This window comes from Erithacus rubecula (assembly GCF_903797595.1).
Source record: "Erithacus rubecula genome assembly, chromosome: 3".
NCBI lineage: Eukaryota > Metazoa > Chordata > Aves > Passeriformes > Muscicapidae > Erithacus > Erithacus rubecula.
In genome coordinates, this window is record NC_136689.1 from 117,053,052 (window position 1) to 117,078,752 (window position 25,701).

Consider the following 25,701-nt stretch of genomic DNA (forward strand, 5'->3'; position numbering starts at 1 on the left):
ATATATGTTGGATAATTCCCTGCTCTGAATCAGGTCCCAAGAAATTAGACTCATTTTCTCTATTACTTTCTCTAGTCAATTAATCAGAAAATTCTTCCCTTCCCACTGATCAGAGTTCCATAAGGAAATCTGTCCCCTTAGAAGAAACAATATCCATAAAGGGGCCATGTGCTTTGGCAAAGACCTCCAGATTTCCCAAAGAGGCTGTTGAAAGACAGAAAAGTTGGGTTTAGACCTGACCATGGGAATTCCCCAGCACTCACATGGCCTGTGAATGTGACAAGGGAGTCACTGATTCAGCCTCCCCACTTTTGTGAAGTCCAAACTGTTTGAAACCACAGCTGATGCATGCCCAGAGGATCAAGGAAAGACAGAACAGGGATTCAGATTTACAATTCTTTTCTAATGCAGACCAGCCTCACCCATGTCTTTTTGCCTTCTCAGAAGCTTACTCCATCTAATTGCTTCTGTATTATTGGCTCAGGAACAACACCCATAAATCTGTGAAACATCTACATGGTATTACCCTTGCACAATCTTGGCATACTTGTAATTAAAATCCTTCACCAAATGGAAATTTACTGCCAGTAGTTTCTAGGCAGACCTGATTTTCCAAAATCTGTTATTTTAGTCAGTATTCTACCAGAAGGCTGGTCAGTCCCATATTTCTATATATGATGAATTATTTCAATAATATTATTTTAAAAGAATTTTTGAGTTCTGTTACTTTGGTTTTTCCATCATTCTATACCTCATAACTATTGCCATTGACTAATATGAAAAGGTAATTACAGCAAAGCAGCATTTTAGCTGATTACACATTTATCAAGGGTATTTAACAATTTCCTTCCTCTTTGTTCCAAAGTAGCTGCATATAATGTTATAACCTCTATTATAACTAAATGTATGTTTCATAGTTGTGAGAATTTTAATATATCTCATTCTAAAGTCCAGCAGTTCAATTTGTCTGTTGGCACAGGACTGCTAGGAAGATTTAAAAATTAAGAATAAAAATTAAAAAAAAAAAAAAAAAGAAAGAACTTCTGCTGTCACAGTTAGGAGGAGTTACAATTTGTGAGCCAAGAAGCAGCTCTGCCATGCAACAAAACTGTAATACAACACACCTGAAAAAGCTTAGCAGCTTTGAAAGTGTGCCTTTTAGGCAGAAAAGAGCTAAAGGGCTAAACTGGACGAGCAATGCAAAAACTTTGATGAGGGATCTTGGAGTTTTTAATGCATGACTTCTTTTTTCCACCTTCCGAGCTTCTCTGATTGGTACTTTTTAATAGAGTTCTTGATTCTACTTGAGGCAAGATGAAAATAACAGAAGACCAATTCATGCAGATATGTAAAAGGAAAGGAAACCTTCAGAACAAGGAAATGAAACCACTGCAATTTGTAGTGTTTTTGTGGGGGGAGGGGGAAACAAACAATGGAGAATGTCTGGGGAGAACTGAAACGCTTGAGATGATAGAATGTATTCCAAAACACATCTGCAGCAACAGTGCAAAATAGTGATAAGCTGTGTAAAGTGTAGTAAGAAATTACATTGTATCTCAGCATATTTTTCAAGATTATACATATAAAGATTTACCTAATCCAACACTGTTGCAGACTAAACACTTTATAGTCTAATGCCTGCTGAAGAAGCTCTGCATTTCAACACAGAGTTCTGTCAGGCCCATTTAAAGTCAAGTTCAGACTACCCATGTGCTATACTCATATCCTTCTTTTCCCCTTATCTATTTCCTTCTTAAGTCCAGAAAAGAATTGTTAAAAAATGAGTTTATGCAATGTTAATAGTTAATACTCACTTGATAAGCATGCAAAAGCTTTATTCTCAATAGGCACATGCAGAGAGAGTACATGTATACATATCTATACATATATATTAACACACATATACACAGTTGGCCACACATTCTATGGAATGGTTTGAGATGGAAGGGACCTTAAAGATCATCTACATCCAACACCCCTGTGCTGACCACCTGCAAGGCAGTGGTGTGGTTCCATCCTGCCCATGCCTGCACCAGCTGCTGATGGTAAAGGCTGCTGGGGAACAAGGATGAGGCAGGTGAGTGCTCCCCTTAGCTCTGTGAGAGGGAGCCACAGGCAGGAGTGGCATCCTCTGCCAGCCTGTGCCACAGCTGGGAGGCTGATCTCAGGACTGGCCTCTCACAGAATCTTCTGACTTGGAAGAAACTCACAAGGATCAAGTCCAACTCCTGGCCTTAGACAAGACAGTCCCAAGAACACCACCATGTGCATAACAGCGCTGTCCAAACTCTTCTTGACCTGTGTCAGGCTTGGTGCTGTGACCATTTCCATGAGAAGCCCATTTCAGTGCCCAACCAACCTTTGGGTGGAGAACTTTTTTCTAATATCCAACCTAAACCTCCCCGGACACAGCTTCAGGCCATTCTCTCGGGTCCTGTCACTGTACAGGAGAGATCAGTGTCTGCCCCTCCTCTTCCCCTCATGAGGGAGTTGTACACTGAAATGAGGTCTTCCCTCAGTCTCCTCCAGGCTGAACAGACCAATCTCACCCAACTCACCTCAGCCACTCCACATACAGCTTCCCCTCAAGGCCCATAACCATTTTGGTTGTTCTATTTTGGACACTCTCTAATAGTTTAATGTCTTTTTTATAATCAGGAGCTCAATGCTGCACACATGACTCAAGGTGAGGCTGCTTCAGAGCAGGACAATCCCCTCCCTTGCCCAGCTGGCAATGGTGCCTGATGCACCCCAGGACATAGCTGGCCCTTCTGGCTGCCAGGGCTCTGCTGACTGAGATTTAAGCATCAACAAGGACCCAGGTCCTTTTCTGTGGCAGTGCTTTCCAGCATCTCATTCTCCAATCAACACACAAACAGGGTTGCTGCATCCAAAGTGGAGAACCCAGAACCTCCCAGCTCACTTCTCTTCACAAGAAATTAGGGGGAAAAGTTAAAGGAAAAAAAAAAATCAGTTTCCACGTCTTACAGTGACAAAAATATTTGGAAGCTTTGTGACAACATCAGGACTCAGAATCAGGACCCTCTAGAAGAATTTCATGCTGTTTCCATGGAAAGAAAACATTGTCTTGAAATGTGCTCTTTCACCCAGCGTGCAAGGGGATGGTCCATAGTCAGAGTGGAGGTTATATATGGTCTCCTTCATATTGTAAAAGTTTCTTTCTTCTATCCTTTGTCTGATAGTTGCTGCAATTGCTGACCCATTAAACATAATTTTTCCATCTGGGAGAAGTACATCAACATTAGAATAGGCTGAAGTCAAGTATCACAGATAACTTAACATTGCAATTTCTTTCTTCATTGCCTGACAAGAAAAAAAGACAAATTAGGAGTCACAGTGTGAATGCAAGCAAGAGAACCTTGTTTGCTTCTTCATCAAAAGAATTGAGAGTCTGTTGATACATAAAATTGTTAGTAATATTTATCCAATTCATGTGCTATCACATTTTTCTAGACCCATTAGCTTCAAACAAATCCTTAGGCACCCAAAATACGGAGCAGGCAAGAGAGACTGAAGGAATCTGTATTATGAGACTATGGATCTTTATCAATGATGGTTTCAAAAATGAGAAAAGAAGCAGTTCCCAAAGAGCCACAACTAAAAGCTGGAGCTGTTCTTTTCTGCATTCTGATCAAGTGCTTGTTAAAGTCTCTCTCTTCATACAGCAGAGGTTGCTCCTGACCAACTCATGCAAGTACTCTGAAGAGGAGATGGTTTTTGGTTAAGGTAGAAGTAGAAAACAAACCAAAAAATCAAGTCCAGTCACAAAAACTCAAAAGCACTGAGATAACATAAGCAGGTCCCTTTTCATATTAAACCACATCACTATGCTAGATGAGAGAAGGGTGGGTGCATTTCTCAGGAATGGCTGCACAATTAGACCAGAGTCTGTTCTAACCCTCAGCTGTGGAAGAAGAGATTGAGATGACCAGGGCCAAAGAGAATAGGCTTGCTCATTTTTTTTAAGGCAGACTGAGAGACAAAGAATTTTATCTGTTCTCAGGCACAAGCACCTGAAAGACAAATGGCTTCAGGGGCCTTGAAGCTGAAGACTGAATATCCAACCGATCTTAATGAACTCAATACTGGAAATGCCCAACTGGGACCATGGGTGCCTGTGGAAGATTTCTGCTTAGTTCTGACAACTCAGAAATCCTCTCTTAGAGGCAAAGATTAGAGAAATTGGCTCATTAACAAACTGTCATAGGCAGAACACTCCCGATTTGTCAAATTAAAGATGCTTGGGCCATGCTAGTTGAAAAGAAAGTCTGGTAAGACTAGAAAAAAGTCTCAAGTTCTTGTTATGCTTCGTACTTAATTTCTGTTCAAGAATGGAATGACAACTATACAAGCATTACTATGTGTGCCTGCCTGCAAGGGGAGAAAGAGGAAGTGACACATTGAGAAATGCACCCTCTGTTCACAGCCTCCCACCCCTGAAAGGCTTCTGGAGAAGACTATTGACAGACTGAGGTTAACTGGTTTGAGAGGCCTGAGTGGGGGACCCATTGTCTTCAAGCCTTTTCCTGCTGAAGCTGCCAACAATTGTGCTACATACAACAATGGTTTTGCAATATGGATAAATGTTTTCCAGACTGAAATGGAAGCCTTGTGAAACAGGCAGCTGAGCTGTAAAGACTAATGCCAAATAAGTGTGAAGTTCACAGTGCACACATGACACATAACATGCACACACATGTACAATAGGATGTGTTAGAAAGGACTAAAAGACAAAAAATGTACCTTCACTAATTCAGTTTTGTCATCATCCTCCCGATGTTGGTAAATGCACTGGCTAAGAAGAGCATATAGTCTTTCCATGCGAGATATACTGAAATTCTCAGTTGCCGCAACGACCGAATCCAGCACTTGCTGAAGCAAAAAAATGCAAACTACAATTCAGAGTAGCAAAAGATACATCTTACTTTCTTATATTGTTATGTAGAAGTAGCACTACAGAAAACAAATTAAATATCTCAAAAGATTTAACTGGAGGAGGTAAATTAATATTCCACACATCAGAGAAAAGGTTTACATTTCAGACAGTATTTTCTTACTCATCACTATATGATATCAGTGATCATAACTGCCAATCACCTGCTTCTAGTACAGCAGGGAATGACACGATCCACTTTGTTACAGAGCAGCTGCCACAGGGAAGTCATGGCTGCATTTCATTAGAAATGCAATACAGGGCCCTGGAAAACGTGTTTTCAGAAACAAGCCTACAGATCTTCCAGACAGAGCTGTGCCAGATGGAAACAGAAGCATCCTTAGGTGCTCACTTCTACCCATTAGCCAAATCTGTACCGTGACTAACAACAGTCAGCTCCTACCTTCCAACTCAAGAGTGGATTAACCACCAGAGCAGCCCATAAGAAATTACCAATCTCTCACACAGTTCTTTGTGTTAGCAAAAATGAGAATGTGTAATCTGGGGAAAGCAACACTAACAAGTCAGCAGCAGCACTGCTGGGGCTGTTCAGTAGCTGTGTGTTGTGAGAGGTTGTACAAAGGTAGCTGAAGAGAGCAGCAAACAAAATATTACTGCCTCACAACTGCTTGCCATCAGACTCAGCCTCCCTTTGACCAGCTACTGCAAGATTTGAGTTCTATGCCTAATATCGAGCAAATAAATGAACACACATCCAAAAGAAACCCCCAAAAAACAAACAAAATCAACCAAACAAAACCCCCACACAAAGCCAAGCAGCTCCATTTTGGAGGAGCTCTCTGGTACAAGCAGTGAGTTCCAGTGACACACATGTTAAAGAAATGTCTTCTAAATCATGTGTTCCATGACTGTAGCTCTCTCCTCACAGCTGAAACACATATGAACAGAAATATCTGTAAGGGCTCTACCCTACCACTTCTCCAGCCAATAGGCAATAACTTCAGATTACATGCCATTAGCATCCTGATTCTAGAAAAACCTATGTAGTTTATTTAAATATACAAGCAGACATGAACAACACAACCCCCTGAAATTTGCTTCCTTAGGAAGCCATCTTGGAAAGTTAATTTAATCTCTACCGTTCCAATCAACACTTAAAAATGTGATAGAAATTGTGCTGGTGAGCCCTTTTACCAAAGGGGATTTTCTCCCCACCCAATGGAGACAGTCAAGCAGTACTTCCTTTCTCATCATGGCAAGTAAACAGTAGCTTCCTCTGCTTTGACCAGCCTCCAGGACTTCAACCAAGCAATTTCCTGAATTTTTCTTGTGGCTAAATCCCCTGAAGGGCAGGTCATTCTTCTACTTTCTCCAGTTCATGCAAAGCAACCTCTTTTTCCCTCTGCAGATAGGCCCATATTTGATCCTTTCCCCAACTACACACTAGGATAACAATTTCTGTCCTACAGGGACTGGAAAATTCATGTAACACTATAATTGTATGGATGCAAAATTCTAGTACTGAATTTTGAAAGTACTTGAGAAAAGCAGATATTAGTATTTTATCCAGGATGATCTTTTGGTTAACCTTCTAATATCAGGTTTGAAGTCATCACAGCTAAAACACAAGGTCCTTTTCCAGTTCCTAATTAATGAAAACATGCAAACAGCAAGCCAAAACATCCATCTCCCCAGTCCATCATAAAAACTGCCAAACAACAGTAGCAGCAGGTTGTCAGTGAACTATCTTAAAATTTAACAAACCCTTTTGCATTGAAAATTAGGAAGAGAATAGTCTCCTAGAAGTCAGTTCACCAAAAGCAACATCAGCCATCTACACCAGCTGTGGAAACAACAGTCATTAAAGGCTGAATTATTTCACAGGCTGTTTATCCCTCTCACAGATTGTTTGAATTGGCATTGGTTAACAAGTGACTTAACTGAAAACCATACAGGTAGCAAGAAAACATCCTATGTCAGTACTAACAAAATTGAAATTAGACTTACTCTGAGCTCAGAGTAATCCACAGAAACTTCCCATGGGTGAATTTCCTTTGCTTTCTCGTCACATACTTGCAGTTGCTCATCTACCTGAGAATGTCTCACACAAGCTGTATGATGTACTTGTGAATCTGAAACTACACACATTTTTAAAATCAGGATTTTTCTTTATCTGGAATACAGTATCAGTGAAGTATCCTGTACCTGGAAAACAGTATCCCTCTGCAATAACAGAGAGGAACTGTTAGCAATTTATCTAGAAATGCTTGACTTCTATCTTTCTAGTGCTGCTCTGTAGAACTAGGAACTCAGTACATGAGAAAAAGCACTAGATAAAAAAGGTAGGGTAAAGTTAAGAAAAAATATTCATTCATGCTGCCACTACAGCACTGCACAGTAAAGCTGAAGTTAAAAAAGGCCAAACATGATCTAAAAAAGAAGTATTTTAGGTTAGGAAACACATCAACACATCTTACATTTTCAACATTAGGACATAATTCTTCTATTCCACAGGGGTCTCTGAGTCCACACTACTTTAAGTACAGCAGTACAGTTTACACTTATGCTGCTCATTACTAGGAAGATACTTGTAAAATTCAGTACCAGTTGAAAAACAAACTGCAGAATCAAAAAATACAGCCACTGCAGAAAACCATGACTGTAGCCAGCATAACTAGAGGAGTAGCATCATTATGCAAGGAACACTGTGTGTTGATTTGAGAGAGACACAATAGAAGTAACAGAATGAAATTCAAGAAGGCTAAAACCTAATAAAAAGTGTAATCCTCCTCAAGAACAAAAAGGAGCTAAATTACCTGTCTGACTATTCACTTACCATTTGAACCTGCATCTTCAGAAGTTCTGGCTATTTGGCAATCTGGCATTTCACTGTCCTCACTTAGGTCTGAACATTCAGCAAGCATGACACTCTTTTCTTCAGTAGAGGATTTACCCACAAGGGTCACTCTCTCACTTTCATTTTCTGTCCCATTTTTCTGTTGTCCTTGAAGTACATTTTCATCATCTTCCATAGGACTGTGCTGGGAGAATGCAAACTGAAAATTCTCCCTTCTTACTGCAATACTTGAAGAGTCTTCCTTCATTGTGCATTTTCTTTTTGACTTATCTACAAAGAGATACAAAAAAAAAAAGTAATCCAAAACATTCCCAAAGCATTTCTTTCTTCAAAACACAGCAGCAGCATCTTGCAAGGAAAACAACCACAGCAGCTTCAGTACCATCTCCCTAAATTTGCCTAGAGAAAAGGTTACAAGTTAACGAGATCAGTTCTCTATTAGATATATTACAGGCAGAGAAGGGGAAAACACTGCTTCATGTAACTGAAAACTACCTGAATATTCAAAACAGCCACAGCCAATGTTTTGGAATTGAAGATGTAGGTGCCATTAAATGTCAGTTGGCCCATCAAGGCCAGGCTCCTACAATGCCATGCAGCCAGCGTGCATTTCAACTTCATAACCATACTGAATGAATGACCTCAGGATTTACCCCACAGTTTGAAGCAGCATAATGAAAAATTCAATGCCTCTGGCATGAAGAACCAAGCATCACAGGAACCTGCTTTTAGGCCACAGGAACAGAGAATGTAGCAGTGACTTTAGCACCTTCTCCAAGAAAGTCTGAATAAAATGCAACATGCCATTAGAGCAGGAGGTACTGGTGTCCACAGGTACTACAGGCATCTTCCATTTTTCATTATACTTTGGGTCTGCTTTTTTACATCCCCAGAGCAAAGAACTGTGTCTTGTGTGGCTGGTTACAAAGCATGAGACAAGTTTTAAAATTCTCAGCGTACCTCTTTCCTTACAAGATTCTTTAATTTTTTGGCAGCGTCGCTCAAAATTTTCATCCATTTCATGCCTTACTATGGAATATGCAGTATCACTCAAAGAACAAGCTTTGTGCTTCAGGAGATTACCTGAAAATTTACAGCAAGAACTGAGCATTTTCAACAATTAGAATGATTTTTCTTTTTTCATAGGAAGGTTCTGAAAGGTTATCTCAGTCAGTATTTTCAGAATAAAAACAGAAGAGCTAATTATTTTAAGAAAGCAGTATTTACCAATGAAGACATCTATCACAATTCCATACTTAAACAATATATGTAATGCATACATTTACAACCTGGCAAGAAATGCTTTCTGGGGTTGTTTAAAATTATCTAATGGGGTAATTTAAAATTATCTGATCCCATAACCGCTGTGGGATTACTAAATTTCCACAGACAAAATCTATCCATTTATACACCTGAAATTTTTCCAAATTAGGGATAAAAAATATACCCTTACCTGCATGTCCTTTTTTGGGGTTGTACTGTAAGGCATTGCTACGGATTAGGTCGATGTCCTTAAGAAAATCTCTTGCAGTTAGGTACTGGTGCATGTCAATCTTGGAAAGAACTGTAGAGAGGTCCATGGGCTGTTTAACAGTGTCCTTGCAATTGGATGCCTACAAATTAAATATGAATGCTCAGAGATTTAAGCTACAAAAATTAATCATTTTCATAAAGTCAAATAAAGAACTTCTTAAGAGGCCCAAATATTTATAACACCTTCAAAGATGCAGAAAATAGCCAATCAGCTTCTTGGAAATTGAAAAGGTATTTCAGGTGTCATTGAAGAGACAGACCAGAAGGGGGAAAAAGAAGCAGGGTGGTCAGAAGCATGTGTGGAGCAGAGAGGAGAACGGGTGGGATTCATTTCACTTCCTTTCAGAAAATCACAGCAGAGAAACATTTCTCAGTAATGTCACTCTGGAGTCTCTTTGTTGTTGGCAGCAAGAAAACATCCGTAGGATTTGCACCTTTGAAGCACCTGTGCTAAGCAGCTACTCAAGAATGAGATAATTGGTCATAAAGATGTTGATTTCTTTACTCAGAGCTTAAAAGGAGCATAATGACTACTTTAGATGAGGACATTTATGTGTTTGTAGGTTATTCACATCTTGGAAACTACAAGGAAAGGAAAAGACAATTGAGTGGGACTTGGCTGAAATGCAAGGCTATCTTAAAACTACAACTGACTTGGAAGTACATGCCTCTGGTTTAGACTTAGACAGTAAATTCAGTGGTAGGTGTATGGGAGAAAACTATGCAATCCTTATGGCTGATTATGACTGAGAAAAACCCTAGATGAAACTGAGAATAGCATCTGAAATTTACTTGACAAACTGCTGCTTCTACTCCTGTTCTCACAGAAACTATTGACAGTTAATCAAAGAGTTTTAGACTTTATTAAAACAACCCTATAGGTACTTCTTCTAAATATAAAGTGATCTCTCTGCTGCAACACACCTATGTATCAAAACCCTTCCATGGGCAAATTGTGTTGGCATTTGGTGTAACTGGCACTTGGACTAGATCATCCTTGTAGATTCCTTCTAACTGAAATATTTTAAAGTTTTAAAGACCTTTTAGATAGAACATAGAGTTTTCAGTGAATACTCAAATAATAAACATTTGAGAGCTTTAAGGAATCAAGTAAAAGCAAAATTCACATCCTTCTTGGAAAATCAGAATAGTACATTTCTAACATCAAAGACAAACCTTCCCAGAAAGAGCACAAAAACACCAAGAAACAAAAACACAGAGGAATTATGAATACACATAGTTATAATGGCATTATAAGTGAATACTAACCTCCTCTGGGTCAATGGGCTTTGTAAATGCTTTGAAACGTTTGTCTATGACAAGTCTTTCAGCCACATTTCTTAAGTAAATCCTGAGTTCACGCAACGTGTCCTCTTCCTGCTGTTCCACCCGTCTTATTTCTTCCTCTGTCAGCTTTCGAGGCTGGGGTGGTGGTGCTACAGGCAGCACTTCCAAAGTCTGGCAAGCTTAATTAAATCAGAAAATTGTTAAACAGTTAATTGATGGGACTCATCTACAAGCACATGAAAAATTATTTATATAAAATTATCATCAAAGTGAATACTGTATAAGATATTAATCTAGAGTTAGCAAATTTTTATATGTAGAGTATCCTCCTCACTTGTGTTGTTTTTTAAAGCAGGAGGTTGAGCAGCTTGCTTCATAACTAAGTCCTCAAAGAAATGTCTTCTCTCAGCCCAGGTAGGACGTGGGATTTTGAAAACTTCTTCATATTCATTATTAAAAAATGCTTTTACCTAAAGCATGAAGAGAAAATATACTTCAGTTAAATAAGGCCATGCAAATTTTTTACATTTTGTTCAAAAAAAGATGAGTAGATCTCTGAATTAAACTGAATACTTATCTGGATAAGACCATCAAAGAAAAGTTACCTTTGTGGCCTCAAAAGACTGTGTTTTTATAGCATGGCAATTTAAAATGCCTTCTCTAAGGATCACCTTTTAGATTTTAAGCTTCAGGAGGAAACTGTATGATAAATAACTGAGAAAGGGGTGACTGGGGATTCACCATACCCTTGGCTGCTTATTTTGCATTTACATGCCTTGCTGCTCTTTGAGTTGAATCTTGACGGCAGCTACAGAGGGAAAATGGCAAATGGTGTTTGGGCTTTCTCTAATTTTATTTTTAATTAATTTAAATGAAGTGTCTCAATTTGAATACTTTCAAGTTGTATTCCATTTTTCTACTTCTACTACCAAAAAGCATGGAAAGGATTTCAATCCTTATTTTAGAAGACACTTATTAACAGTATGAAAGCTTATGTTACGTAAGAAAAATGATCAGAGCAACGTATTTACATTCTGAACATCTTCCTTTAATGCACAGTCTTGTATATCTACAAAGCTCAGCATGTCCTCTTGAAGAATTTTGTTAAAGAATACACCTAAATATTTATTTCCGAGTTGCTTAAACAGAAACTGGAACTTAGCTTTCTAATTTTTTGAGTTTTCGCCCAGGTGAAGGAAGTAATTAATTTTTTAAAAAATAATTTAAATTTGAAATTAATTCCATCAATAATGTAACCTCTGTATTTTTTCAGCAAACATACTCTGACTTTCCAGTAAAAATATTTTCAGAAAACAGTTTTTTCTTCCTAGCTACATTTCAAGCACCACATGCTTTGCTAAGGACACACCTAACCATCTTGAAGCCACCAAAACCATTGTCTAAAGCAAGTCCATACATCTGTCTAATAAGCTTGAGTATGTGAGAAGGGAGAAAAAGTTGGGTCAAAGTCAATCTCTACTCAGAAAACCCTTCAGGCAAATGCTTTCAGCATTGTTTTGTCTAAGCAAATTTTAAGGGAATGAGTTTGGATGCCTGAGTAACAACAATGAATTTGCTTGAGTGGCACGTAACTCTAATGCTTCAGGGAATTATAAATTAACAAGAAATTGAGTAATGAAGGAAGAAAAGTATCGACTGAAATACCTCTTCTGGGAGATCTCTCAGTTGCTCATTAGATGTTGCAAGGAGTAACACTGGAGCAAACCTTGGGATGCTCTGAAGAAGTGTTGTAAAAACAGATCTCAGCGTAGGTCCAGCAGTCTCCCACCATGAAGGGATTTGTGGGACATAAATGATACTCGGTGCTGATCTTTGAGCTTCTCGCATCAACTGGTAAAATGAAAGCTTGGATAAGAAAACTACATAATGTAGAACAGACTACTAAATAACTACATATCAGTCAAACTATCTTATTAAGTAGGAGGGATAAAGGCAAGACATCAAGACAAATTGATAAATTGCTCCTTAATAATCAGGTAAAATTTTCACTTTCACTCAAATATAGACATTTCTATCAGAAACAGACTTGAATCTCTGCCTGATTTCAAAAGTGCTTAGGTATAACTCCTAAAGAGACTAAGAACTCAGCCAATGCAGTGGTGTGCCTGAAAAAAAAAAAACCCAAAGCTAACTCTTCAGCAAGGTATATTTGCCCAGAGAAATCACTACACAACTGCAGCTACACCGTTTCCAGTTCAGAAGGGACACACCCAATTCAGACTGGTGCACAGTCAGAACAAACGCCTGTGAAAAGATGAGGGCTAACACAGCACAAGATGCCTGGCTGTAATTCCCATCTTCAAGCACATTTTGTAAGAGGTGGCCAGTCCTTGGACAGTCTGAAGAGCTAAATCACTCCCTGCCTCTCATTACCAAAGGTGGCTTCATAAAACCACAAGCCACTGATTACAGATGCCACCTCAATCACAGAAGAGAACATGCAACTACTGCATGAGGGAAGTGGAACCATCCTTCCACACAATAAACTTCTCCATGCACCATTTCAGATTAACAATCTGCAAAGGATTTGTTCCTCCTATGCAACAAATGAGTATCCAGTCACATAATGTGTCTGTCCTAACTTGTACAGTTCTCAAATACTGCTACTAGAGATCAAAATATCTTAATACAGTGATATTAAAAAACAAAGTGGATTTACTACCCAAAAGTAAAAAAAACAGTACTTAAAGTACTTAATTTACTTTTCCTAATTAATGAAATCTCAACATCATACAAATCTAAGTATTCCATGAATTTTAACACTTTTGGTGCATGTACTGCAGCAGTAAAAGCTGTATATGTATATGTAAAAAAAACCTTAAACAAACAAAAAAAATTATTTTCCTCAAAAGCTTGGCTGCCCTACAAATATAATTTAAAAAGAGGCTAGATATTGTGAATTGATATGCTGTCAGGTTGATGCAGAGCCATCTACTGGTAGCACAGTCTTAAGAAGCAACAAAAACAACTTTCTAAATCCCAGGAGACCAGCAGGATTTCTTGCCACAGAGTGAGGTTTAATTAGCAGAACTTCCCATCTTTCTGAGCTGCTAGTAATATTCTTCCTGTTACATTTCAAATGGGAAACATGGCTATGTATAAAATTCTTATCATTCCATTGGAAAAGTGGATTTTCAGACATAAGTAAACAAAACAGCACATTTTAATCAGGCCACTTATATTGACAATGATTTTTGCTTATTTCACTAATCTGTGAGACTAACAAGAAAAAAAGCTACCTGTACACATGTTTCATCTGGTGATGTGCTAGCAAACAAAGTTGGTATATCTAGTGAATAAACTGGAAACTTTTCCAGGGAATGTATTACTGCAGCTGCCAAATCAGAAGCTTGACCAGATCCTGACTCTTCAATCAGTAAGAACCGTGGCCTGTAAGATGTTGGCTGGTCACGAGGATTTCTACTGCAATAAGAAGAAAACAAGTTTAAAAATGAGTGATGAATAAGGAAATTTTTTCAGACACACTTTGTTCTGTAAATACTTTCTCTGTTTCACAAAGTAATTAGCTAGTCTGTGAACAGGAAGACTATCAAAACCTACTTTCTCACAAGCTGATAGTCTACCTCTGCTAGAAATCCTGCCAGTCTCCAGCATGTCTGCTAGTCTTTTAGCTGGGTTAACTAACAGCTCTTAAATCCACAGTAGGACTGTCCAGCCAAATACTCATACAACAGTTCAGTTTGATGGTCAGGGCAGCGTACTCAGAGCAGAAGTAACCAGTACAACCTTCACACTTTCATCTGGGAAATATCAATCATCCCACACACAGAGTCTCAACTCCTTCATCTGGCATCCCTCATACTAAAACATTTTACACACTCAGCTGTCTTAAACAGAGCCACAAAAGGGACAAATGTACCTGCTGAAAGTGCGGAATTCTACCTTTTCGAGATCAAGCATTTTATGAGTCGGCTTCTCTTCAGAGGTTGATGGTGATTCCTCATCGTTGTCAACCACATAATTACCTAAAGTGGGATTTAAAGAGAATAGAGGTTGCTTAACTTTCTTATATAGTCCATCTCTCTGTTGCATCATTACACCTTCAAAATCGGTGCTGGAAAACACTTCTCTTGTATTTCATCATTTGAATGCTGTTTTCTGAAGAGTTCATTCTAGCACAAATCAAAGGAGAATGCACAAGTCTCTACAAAGCTGTCCTATGTCCCATGATTTGCATTGCTATTATCTCCCTGTTGACAAATCTTATGAGTTTTTCTCCTTAAAATAAAGATGGTTAGGAAAAACTTACATTGTTCCCAGACACCTGAAAAACATTTCTCCTACTTTAAGCATTTATTTGAAAAAAGGAGCTAATACTTTAAAACTTAGATTCCTCTCTGCAAGTGATAAATGTGATATTAGCTCAGAAACAGGGTGCTCCAGTAAAGAAGCTATAGTTCTCTACTGTTTTTGCAAGTCACTCACAGCTCCCACAGTGCATAGTGCACACACAAGGTATAAAATTGTGCTGCCAGCAGAACTGAGTACATTTGTGTATGTTGATTGCACAACAAATGAAGAGAATTGCACAGATCACAAGCTTTTGCTCCAGCAGATTTTTAAAGAAGTGGATGTAGATATTATACCTTGCTGCTGGTCCTTCTTTAGTGCAAGCTCAGCATGGGGAAACACTCTCTGCAAGGTTTGTAAAATCCTTTCCAGTGTGTTTTGTAACAGTGGCTTTGAAATAGCTGATAGCGGTCGCCCAGGGGAAGGCACAACCCTCCGTGAAGCTGGAACAGTCTTCTGCATGGCCATGGAAAAATCACTTGCTTTTATTTTAACTGAATCCATGTTTATCTGCAGTCTCTCTCTGCTTTCATATAGCTGAGGATAGCGATGCCTCAAAGCACAGAGACCAGTTTCAGCACATAAGGCCTTAATATCAGCACCACAGTATCCTAACAAACAAAACAAGAATCAAATGTTATGTCAATGTCAGACAAAATAGGATCTCAAGGCACATGAAGTAACCAGCACTGTTTTCAAACTCACCAACACATTCTTCAGCCAGCTCTTCAATTAAGTTGTCTGATGGCTGCGGGTTCCAGTCTCGTGTGTGAATTTTGAAAATTTCTTTTCTTGCCTGGAAACAGTGGCATTTCAGTTTGCCCTAAGTTTTTTCTCAAAAGAACAACAACACAAACCCACAAAACTCCTTATACCAGTAAAAATAATTTTCTTATCTGCTAAACCTTTTAGTATTTTAAAGGTCAGTTATTAGTACGCTGTCTGCTTCTTCAAGCAGGAAATTTAATAATTCTCAACTTGTTACATTAAACTCTTGCTGGGGGCTGAAGTAAAGTAAAAAGCATTTATATCTTCCATAAAAGTTAGTTTTCCCAAGTGTGAGACCTAACGATCCTGAAGAAAAAAAAACCACCGTAAAATCCTGATCTGCAAACAGAGATTTTTTCATCAAAGAAAATTCTCTCAAATTTAGCAAAATTTCATTAAGTATTTCTTGATACACAGATTAATCATGGCAGATTTCTAGAATTCTACCACAGTAGGGAATCATATAATAGACCTTTTTAATGGCACCTCATCTCCTGTTCCTGAGAGCAGATGAAAACTGAAGAAAAATGTTTGTGCACTTTTACTAGCTTTCAATCCAATAAGCCTCTTTTTCACTTTTCCAAGAAGTGATAAAAAAATATCAGAGATAGCCAGAGAGAAAATTCATAAAGAGGTCTCTAGTTTTGCACGCCATCTCCCCCCCTTCAGTATTTTTTGGTGTTAAATACCCATTTTTATATTGCCACAGAATTGTACGGTTGAGTGGAAGCCCTGACCTCTTTGTTTGGCAAACTGAAGCGGAATTCTCGTTCAAAGCGCCCAGGTCTTCGTAAAGCAGGATCTATAGAATCCAGTCTGTTGGTGGCTCCTATTACCACAACCTCTCCTCTGCTGGCTAAGCCATCCATAAGTGCCAGAAGTGTCCCCACGACAGAGCTAACAGAAAAGTATGGTTTTTTATTCACAAGCTTAGTAAATTTTCTTTACACATAACCTTGTCCAATCATCACTCAAAAAGGATAAGTTTTTATTGATGAGATGCTGTTTAGCAAAAGACATTTTAATTCATAATAAAATACAGATAAAGTAACACTGACCTTTTGCTGATATCAAGCCCAGCAAATTGTTTTCAATTACTGTTTAAAAATCTTTGAGATTCATTTGCAAGGAATATTTAATTTTCAGTAAAATGAATGCATCACTTGAAGTGAAATAAGTTGCCATGTTTTTTTCACAAAGATCAAACAGCTTCTATGTAGATATAAAATATGTCCTACCTATGAATTTGGTCTTGTTTATCAGACCGTACAGGAGCCAGAGCATCAATCTCGTCAAAGAAAATAATTGAAGGTCGCATCTGGTAGGCCTACAATGAAAACACAGGAATAGTGACATCAGGAAAACAGCCCTATTTGAAAGAGAAAATGCATTAAAAACATCATGGTTGGAAAAGCACAAACTAGATTTTTCAGACTCTGTTAATTGAGCTAACAGAATAAAGTGGCACAAGTAACGAAAGACAGCAGCCTATGTCAACCCAAGGAGACTGGGTGACAAGAAACAAAACTACACCAGCATTTTTTACATCTACCTGGCAACCACAAGAACAGAGATAAGACTTAGCTAAGTTACAGCTTCTGGAAGCAACCTCTGTTACCAGTTTAAAAGACCATGCTTTCAGCCTGGATCTCTTTCCCTCTGATCTTAAGCCACCACCTCTTACTTCTTGAAACATTTTTTGTGACTTTTTGGGAGATTGTTTGGTTTGTTGTTTTGAGGGAGAGGGGGTAGTAATGGTGATGCTTTGCAGGATTTTCTTACTTCCTTTCCTAATCTTTCACAATACATCCCAAGATTTCAAGTCCCTAAAACTTTACTGAATAAGGAAATGATGGCAATCCCATTTCAGTAAAAGGAGCTGACAAAACATGTTGTAGACCATAGAAATTTAATTCCAACTCAGACAGAACACATACCTCCTCAAATAACAAACGAAGCTGTCGTTCAGATTCTCCTATCCATTTACTCAGGCACTCAGCACCTTTTCTCATAAAAAAGGTTACTCTCATGTCACCCTGACTGCATTCATTTGCAAGTGCACGAGCAAGCAGTGTCTTTCCTGTTCCTGATGGACCATAGAATAGACAGCCTCTGCAATTTAAAAAAATCAATTAAAAAATTCACATAAGAAAAAAAACATTAAAACATGGAAAAACACCTATTGAAAACACCATCCATAAAACACACAACTCTGCACTCCTAAACAAAACACCTCATGGATAAAACAGCAGAACAGTTGAAGTATGAGAAAATTCAAAATGTTCCTACACAGTTCTCTAAGGCAGCAAACAAAATCAGTAAAGAGGATAATGCAGAAATACAAAACCTTGATAAAAACTTGCAGCATACCAAACACGACACTTTGAAAACTTCTGACAGTCTAGCAAGGATGATTGGTGCCAAACAAGAACAAACTTCCAATGCAGAATCTGAAACTAGGTTAACGTAGGAATCATCAGTTCATTTTTCAATGGTGCACTCCATATTCCTTTTTCTTTTCATATAAGGCAAGATTTTATAGAGAAATATTTAATTCTCTTTTAAAAAGCTTTGAGTTACTGGAATACGTTTCCCTTTGCTGGGGATAAAGGAAGAAGTATTTAAAAGCTGGAAAGATATTCTGCATTTCTGCATTTACATCAACTAGAAAAGCCAATACACTGTTGCTTCAAAGAAGAATTTCAACAAATTAAGAAGCAAAGCACAGAAATATTTTCTATTTTGAAATACTTTTAAGATTACTGAAGGCAAAGAATTCTAGGTCTGAGTTCAATATGCCATGATTGAGTTTTGTTGAGAAAGAATATATAAAGCCAACAATTAAATCACTGATTTTTTTTTGTAACACAGGAGCTACTTATTTATGTAAAGATAGGACAGATTCCTATTTTAGCTCAAACACACAACCACTGCAAGTTTCTAGTTGCATATCTGATCAGCTGTAAACTGATACTTGAGAACTTGAAAAGAAGAGACGTGGACTTCTGCTAAACATTTGATTTCCAGTACAAAGCACTTTCTGCTTACAAACCAATAAAGTCCACTTCCACATAGAGCTTTAAAGAAAATGTCCCCAACTCTGCTTTTGAAAGACACTTGGAAAGGAACGTCTCACCACACAGAAGATCTTTGGGCCTACACATAAACTGGATTCTACCTTTTTTTTTTTTTTTTTTAATCACGTTTTACTACTATTAATAAATAAATCAACACTGCTGAGGATTTTGAAGCATGAAAACATATTGATGCCCCAGTTCAATTCTCCTGAAAATAGGTAAATTAGAACTTAAGAGTTTAAAACAGTGTCTGTTACCTTGGAGGTTCAATTTTCAAACTCTCAAAGATTTCAGGATAAAGCAATGGAAAAATGACCATCTCTTTTAAAGATGCAATGTGGTCAGAAAGACCACCCACGCCATCAAACTGTACCTAAAGATGAAGCCAACAGAACACATTTTAGATGTTAAAGAAAGCTGCAGCCTTGATAAAGTTCCATGAGAAGCTGGATTGCTTGAGAGAAAACTGTAAAACCAGGGAGTTATAGATGGCCCACTACTGGGAGCTTTCATAAACATTGCAAATGTCTCACTGCCACAAGGAATCAAAAATACTTACTGAACCATCTATTTGCAATTGCTCCACACTAGCCAGACTTCCTCCAATTTTCATAGTGTCCTTGTCAACTCCTTTTGAGGCACACTTCTGAAAGCTGACCAGAAGAATCTGACATGAATTGAGGAAAAAAGGTGCTTTCTAACTTAGAATGCATAGATAGAAGATTTTTGATTTTCTAATGATAGGAAATGAATGCAGAAGACCTTATAAATCAACATGAACTTCCTAAATAGTTAAATATTCATTTGCATTTAATGGTTATGAGTAGATAAAGGCAAATGGTCACTTCAGACATTCAACTGAGTTAATTATTTTAACAATAGCACTTATTAATATCTAAGCCAGTCAACACAGCACATATAGGAATACAAGCTCAGAACAATTATTCTGTATGTGGAGACCATGGACTGACTTTGATTAGTATGATGGAAGAATTCCTCCCCTTCCCAAACATACTGACATCCTTCAAAGAGTTTTAGCTTTTACCTTCACAAAGTTACAGCCCAGTAACACTTATTTCAGTGGATATTAACATTTTAAAGGTTGTCCATGACTCCTGGGCTTTCCTAAGGACTTTGGAATGTGTGTACCAGAAGATACACATCAGAAAGATGGCAGGCTGAAAACTCACTTGTTAGACTGTTATTGAATTAGTAATAGCATTTACACAGTATTTGTTATGTAACAAAATCTATTTCCCCTACATATAACATTTTCTCTTATAGTGGTTTTTGTTTTTAAAAAGCAATGGTAAAGCACAGAAGCAGTGAAGTTTTACATCAAGAAAATACATCAAAGTGTGTATCTCTACACTTCCTCCCATTCTCACCTAGAAATAAAATTTCTTTTTAAAAGCCAATTCTAAAAATCCAGTTTTAGAGACTCCAATTACAGTTGTCAATACCAACAGGTATGATGAAATACTGCCCAAATTTAGAAAGGGTACAAGATGAAGATGGCAACACTTCATAGTTAGGCATATGCAAAGTCCTCCCATGTACACTCCTCCCTCCCCTATTCTCTAATTTCATTAACCTCCTTGAATTTCTCTTCTTCCTCTGTACTTCAAAATCCTCATCATCATCATCAGAAGAGAAAAGTGAATCGCTGCTGAGGACTCCATATCTCTGTCTGCAAACATTCAAACAAGTCAAAAATCAAAATGCACTCTGAGTAATAACAAAATTTAAGTGAACACTATCTCAGAGTTTACTTTGCAATGCAGTAAGTTTTCAGGTCACTGGACATTTTATCTGGTTTTAAAGTACATTATGTGATTTTCCTTGTGTCAGCAATATTTGATTGTTTTTAGGAAGATAAAATTCTTCACCAGTTTGCAAAGAAATTTCTTAATCAAGTTACTTCATTTGTCCAGTCTCTCTCTCAGACACACAAACTGAGTTTCACTTAGTATTATGTAGCCACCCTGTGAAATATCAACATTTTTAACTTTAAACTTAAATTTTTAAACAAGGATGTTAAAACATCCTTGAAATCAGAAACAAAGTGTTCCTATCTAGTAAGGAAAGCCATTCTCTGTGCTCTGTTTAGCAGACCTGGCACCCCTTTGTCAATACTACTGCAATGCATAAATTAGATTTTCATTTAACATTGTTCTCATTTAAGGATAGCTTCATACAGAAACATGAACTGATTCCAAAGAGACATGAGATTTATTAAAAAATTCATTAAAACTCCCATACAGGCTCTCCCTCTAACTACACTGCCCTAGGTTTTAAGAAAATAACTGTCATCTCTCAAGATTAAATATTCCAAGGTTTTCAGAGGGAGATTCAGGCCTCAGCTCCAGAACAAATGAATTTCAGCTACACAATATTGGCCACAACCCTCATCAACACCTTATCAGTAACCATAAATACATCATTTTCAAATTAGATTTGATGGCTAGTAAAAAGAATGGCCAGCCCCTGCCAGTGTTTGTTTCCTTTATACTCTCAGACTACCACAGTAATAATACTAATTTATTTGTTGTTGCCACCAATCCCAAACCCCTTGAAAGCACTGAGTCATGTGACAGCACTATTGAGAAAGAAAAATTATCACTTAACAATACACAAACCTTTTATTCCCTTTGCATGAATCTTTCTCTGAGACAGATAAAGATTGGACTGAAGAATCTGTCTCACATTTTCTGGTTTCTGTTGAAAGCAAAGAATTTCGAATAATGTCACAAACAAGTTTAAGATAAAGTGGGATAGTCAAAGAGGCAGAAAATAGGATGTGTATCACCCATCTCTAAATTTTAAGGAAGTTTCAAAGCAGGCAGGGGTTAATCAGTGCACAGTAGAAGTAAAAAAACCTGAAGCTGATTTTTAAGGAGAAATGTAAAATACATCAGTAAGATTATAAATTCTCTTTAATTACTATTCTTTCAAGGTTACATAGGTCATTTTTTACTGGAAAACAATAAGGATCCTAAAAAGGAAAAATTAACAGAATATCGACAAGATACAGATGTTTAAGAAAAGTTACTGGCAGAATGAAAGTAAGAAATTTAAAGTTGAGTGTGTGCATGTATTTCCATTTGAAAAATCTTGCTTCCATGCAAGAAATTAGCTCTTAAGAAAAACTGTATCTGTAACCTACTTTCCAATGTGTCTTGATAGCACTCAACAAAGCAAAGCTTTTTTTCCTTTTGCCTCACTTCCTTAACATGAAATTACTGTGTACACCATTAAACTCCTGAAGTACTGTTGCAAATAATGATATATTCAAAATGCACTACACAATAGGTATTCCCTCCTGTCCACAGCCTTTTATCATGCACATGTTTTGGAAACTCACTGGGGTTTGGGACTTGTCTGAATACCTATGAGCTCTTTACCAGTGCAGCCCTAAAATCTGTGGGTATGGCTTGCACTGTCAAGAGAAACACAGATTTTTTTACACAGTAAAAAATATCCCAGAGTTCAGTCCATGTCAATTGCTTAAGAAAAAGCTTTTGGCCACGGCATAGTCAAAGAAATTCAGAACATTACTAGCCTACAATGCTACCTGGATTTTCAGTTGCTCCTTCATCAGTTGTTTCCATATCCAGACTTTCCTAATCAAAATAAACAGGAAAAATCAGACATAAATACGCAGAAAAACTGTGAGCATATCTGGTGCCTCTACAGTATAATTTTCAAGGCATTCCATACATGCAAAAGATAAAATTAACACACAGGAAGAGGAAATAGGAACACCACTCTGGAACCCTGGATTAATCACACATATTTCTACTCTAAAACAGGGTTTAGTAGATGTGAAACTTACACACTTGGCCAGATACAAAACTGACTGTTAATTAGTCACAGGTTAATTATGCAACAGTGTGGTAAAACTCAGGGCAAAGAAATTCTTAACAGAAAAAAAAAAAATCATGCTGGCATTTGAGAGATGATTTAGAAAGTACTATGGTCAATTCTGGTTGAAACAAACCGCAAAGAAATTCATATCTGATCAAAAGCAACTATGAAAGCAGGATATGGATATGTTTAAAAAACAAAGTGCCTGACATTCAAAAGGACAGTGGACTAACTTGATTTAATAGAGCAAAACCAAGACAGAGGAAATATGATCGATTGGTGTCTAAAATTTTAATATGAATTCTGCCTGGGACAGGGGAATACCTGAGCTCACAGGCAAGGCTGGCACAAGAACAGACACACATAAAGCAGGTATCAGTAAATTCACTTTTCAGTAAGATTTGAATCAAAACCCAAGCCCTGAGACAGCTATTTGTAAAAAGCTGGGGGGTTTATTTATCTATTAAAAAATGATAAGGCAATTCAGCAAGCACAGTCTATGATGTGTTTCAGCATATCACTGCCCTTTCATGTCTTCTGAAGAAGGTATTTTCTCCACTTTAGAACATAGCTGTGGCATGACTGTAATAGTAAGATGTTAAATTATAATTAGAGACCATGAATAAAATATTAGTTTAGACTACACTATACTTTGGAAGAAGTTTTTTACAGCTAAATTGAAATTATAACCAAACAATTTCTTTACATGAAATGTTATTCATATATAAAAATAGTAAATTACTTTAGTATCTACTTCTCCTGTGCAGTAGAACACCCTACTGACTCCCATTCTTTGCTGTCAAGGTATCTTTTCTGTGTCATCCCTTTATTTTTGCAAGACTATTTCTACAGTACTAATATACAAAGTTGACATGTAAGAGCAAAGACAGGTGAATACAAAAAAATCCCCATGAAAACAACACACATAGTCTGATATTTTAATATAGTGTGCACAAAACAAGAGCCAAGTTTTTCAACACTACTTAAAAATTCGGTCAAATGTTTCATTTTTTTAATAGAAAGGTTTAAAAACAAGTGTTAGAGGATTTGCAAACATACATTGTTTTCATTTAATTTTCCCCTCTTGCTGAACACAGTACAAAAAGAATATCATGTAGGAGGAAAAAAAAAAGAATTTTGAAGATGATAGGAAGATAATAAATAGAAATTACGGCAGTTTTTTCACAGCACATAAGTTGCTCAATGTTATAGCATTAAGTGATCTTTAATTCACAGCCATCCTCAGACAATGGTTGCTTAATCTTCTCTTAACTGGAATTAAGGACTCATGCTGATTTTCCATGAATATATATGCTAGAGAAAAATAGTATCTCCCTGCTGATATGCTTTGAAAACCTTTCAGAAAACATCATCAATTTGGGCTTTAATTTGGGCAAAGAGAATTAAGTCACATAAGCAGAAATGTTAGGAGTTCTTCACTTTGCCTGTTTCCAACTTTCTGCCATTTCTTAACTCAACAGGACCTTATAAATTTATTTTCAAGCATGAAAGAAAAGCTAATTAAACATGGTGGCAATTCTGGGGCCAAGAAGATCAATTTAGAGGGCAAGTAAAATCGACTGAAAGTCACAACGTGAAGTGATCATTTCAGTTCCCAAGAAACCAGCCCACATATAAAAGACGCTCTGGTGTGAATATCTCTCTACAACTGGCAATCCCAAAAGGAAGACACCAGTGGCCAATTCAAACACTGGCTGTGTCCAAACTCTACACATGAAGCACCTGACAATTCCATCCTCTTGTGCACAGTCTTTGAATTGCAAATCTCAAGACAAGCCACAAGCAGGAGACACTACCTGACCAACTGTAGTGGAACATTTATGGAATGTTTGTCAGGTTGCTTGGCAGTGCCCCCTCGAAGTTCCAAGCTTGATCACGCCCAACCCCCAAGCCCTGGGTGGGACTTGACTGTGTAGGGCACCTGATGCCAACACTTGGTGATCACAGAATCATGGAATGACTGGGTTAGAAGGGACCTTTAACGACCCTCTTTCGACACCCCTGCCACAGATAGGGACACCTTCCACTAGGCCAGGTTGCTCCCAACCCCATCCAGCATGGTCTTAACACTTCCACAGGTGGGGCATCCACAGGTTCTCTGGACAACCTTATCACCCTCACAATAAAGACTTACCCTAAACATAGTGGCACACGGGGAGGTCTCAGCCCAACCAATGCATGCATTTACCAGCTGCCAGGAAAAAAACATCTTCTGACATCAAAAGAAAGTCTTGAGCCAGTATTATGCCTAACACAAAGGCTTGCTAATAAAGCTCATTGCAGTTGCTCTACATGATAAAAAAAATCCAACTTACTTTGTTCTAAGATTGCAAAACAAAATAGACTGATTTATAGTGGTGTAAAACTTTATTGAAGTCTAGAGCTTGGATAGACCTCTAAATCCCAATTTTCTTCATCCTTTAAGTAACCAGTATTATGGAAAATATAATGTAAAGATGGTTTGTAGTTGTAGGATTATGTAGTGGGTTGAACTTGGCTGGAAGTCGGGTGCCCACCAGCCACTCCCTGAGTGACAGGGCAGAGAAAATAAGATAGGGAACAACTAGTACCTTGAGAAAAGGCAGTTTACCAAAGCAAAAAAAGAGAAGCTAAATTTTGTGTAGCTCAGCAGCAGCAAAGCACAGGTGTGTTACCAGTGCATTTCTTGCTACCAACACAGAGCCCAGCACTCTGAGGGCTGCTGTGGGAAAATGAACTCTGTATCAGCCAGACCCAACAGAGATTACTTTCCATAAACACAAATGAATTTGCAATAATTCTGCTATTCACTTCTAATTATTTATTGATTAGTTTCTTATTAGCTGTTCCTTTTTTTTTTTTTTTTTGAAGAATTAATTTTTTTCTTCTGTACAGTGGTTGGGTTTTGCCTAGTTTTTTGGGGTTTTTTTTGTAAAGCAGTCAACACACAGCTAGCATGATGTATAACTACAAGTATTTTTTAAAATAGAACTGATAATAATTTCTTTTTTTAAGGTGTGCTTTTAAGGAGATAAAGGAGATAAGGAAGGTAATGCAGACATACA

At 37.7% G+C, this 25,701-nt stretch overlaps 1 protein-coding gene across 1 annotated transcript; it reads right to left on the bottom strand.

The window, feature by feature from the left end:
* Positions 1 to 3,054: 3,054 nt before the first annotated feature.
* LOC306799038 (ATPase family AAA domain-containing protein 2-like) lies at positions 3,055 to 24,800 on the bottom strand (the record flags this gene model as incomplete). Its single annotated transcript, XM_079299554.1, has 22 exons — positions 3,055 to 3,324; positions 4,765 to 4,893; positions 6,923 to 7,053; positions 7,752 to 8,042; positions 8,733 to 8,855; positions 9,226 to 9,385; positions 10,575 to 10,771; positions 10,927 to 11,062; positions 12,258 to 12,443; positions 13,853 to 14,036; positions 14,494 to 14,599; positions 15,221 to 15,535; positions 15,630 to 15,720; positions 16,430 to 16,589; positions 16,931 to 17,019; positions 17,630 to 17,804; positions 19,027 to 19,142; positions 19,329 to 19,422; positions 20,364 to 20,459; positions 21,409 to 21,487; positions 22,344 to 22,392; positions 24,792 to 24,800. 22 exons carry the CDS (start codon positions 24,798 to 24,800, stop codon positions 3,286 to 3,288), a joined length of 2,955 nt encoding a protein of 984 aa, XP_079155680.1. The 3' UTR covers positions 3,055 to 3,285.
* Positions 24,801 to 25,701: the final 901 nt, after the last annotated feature.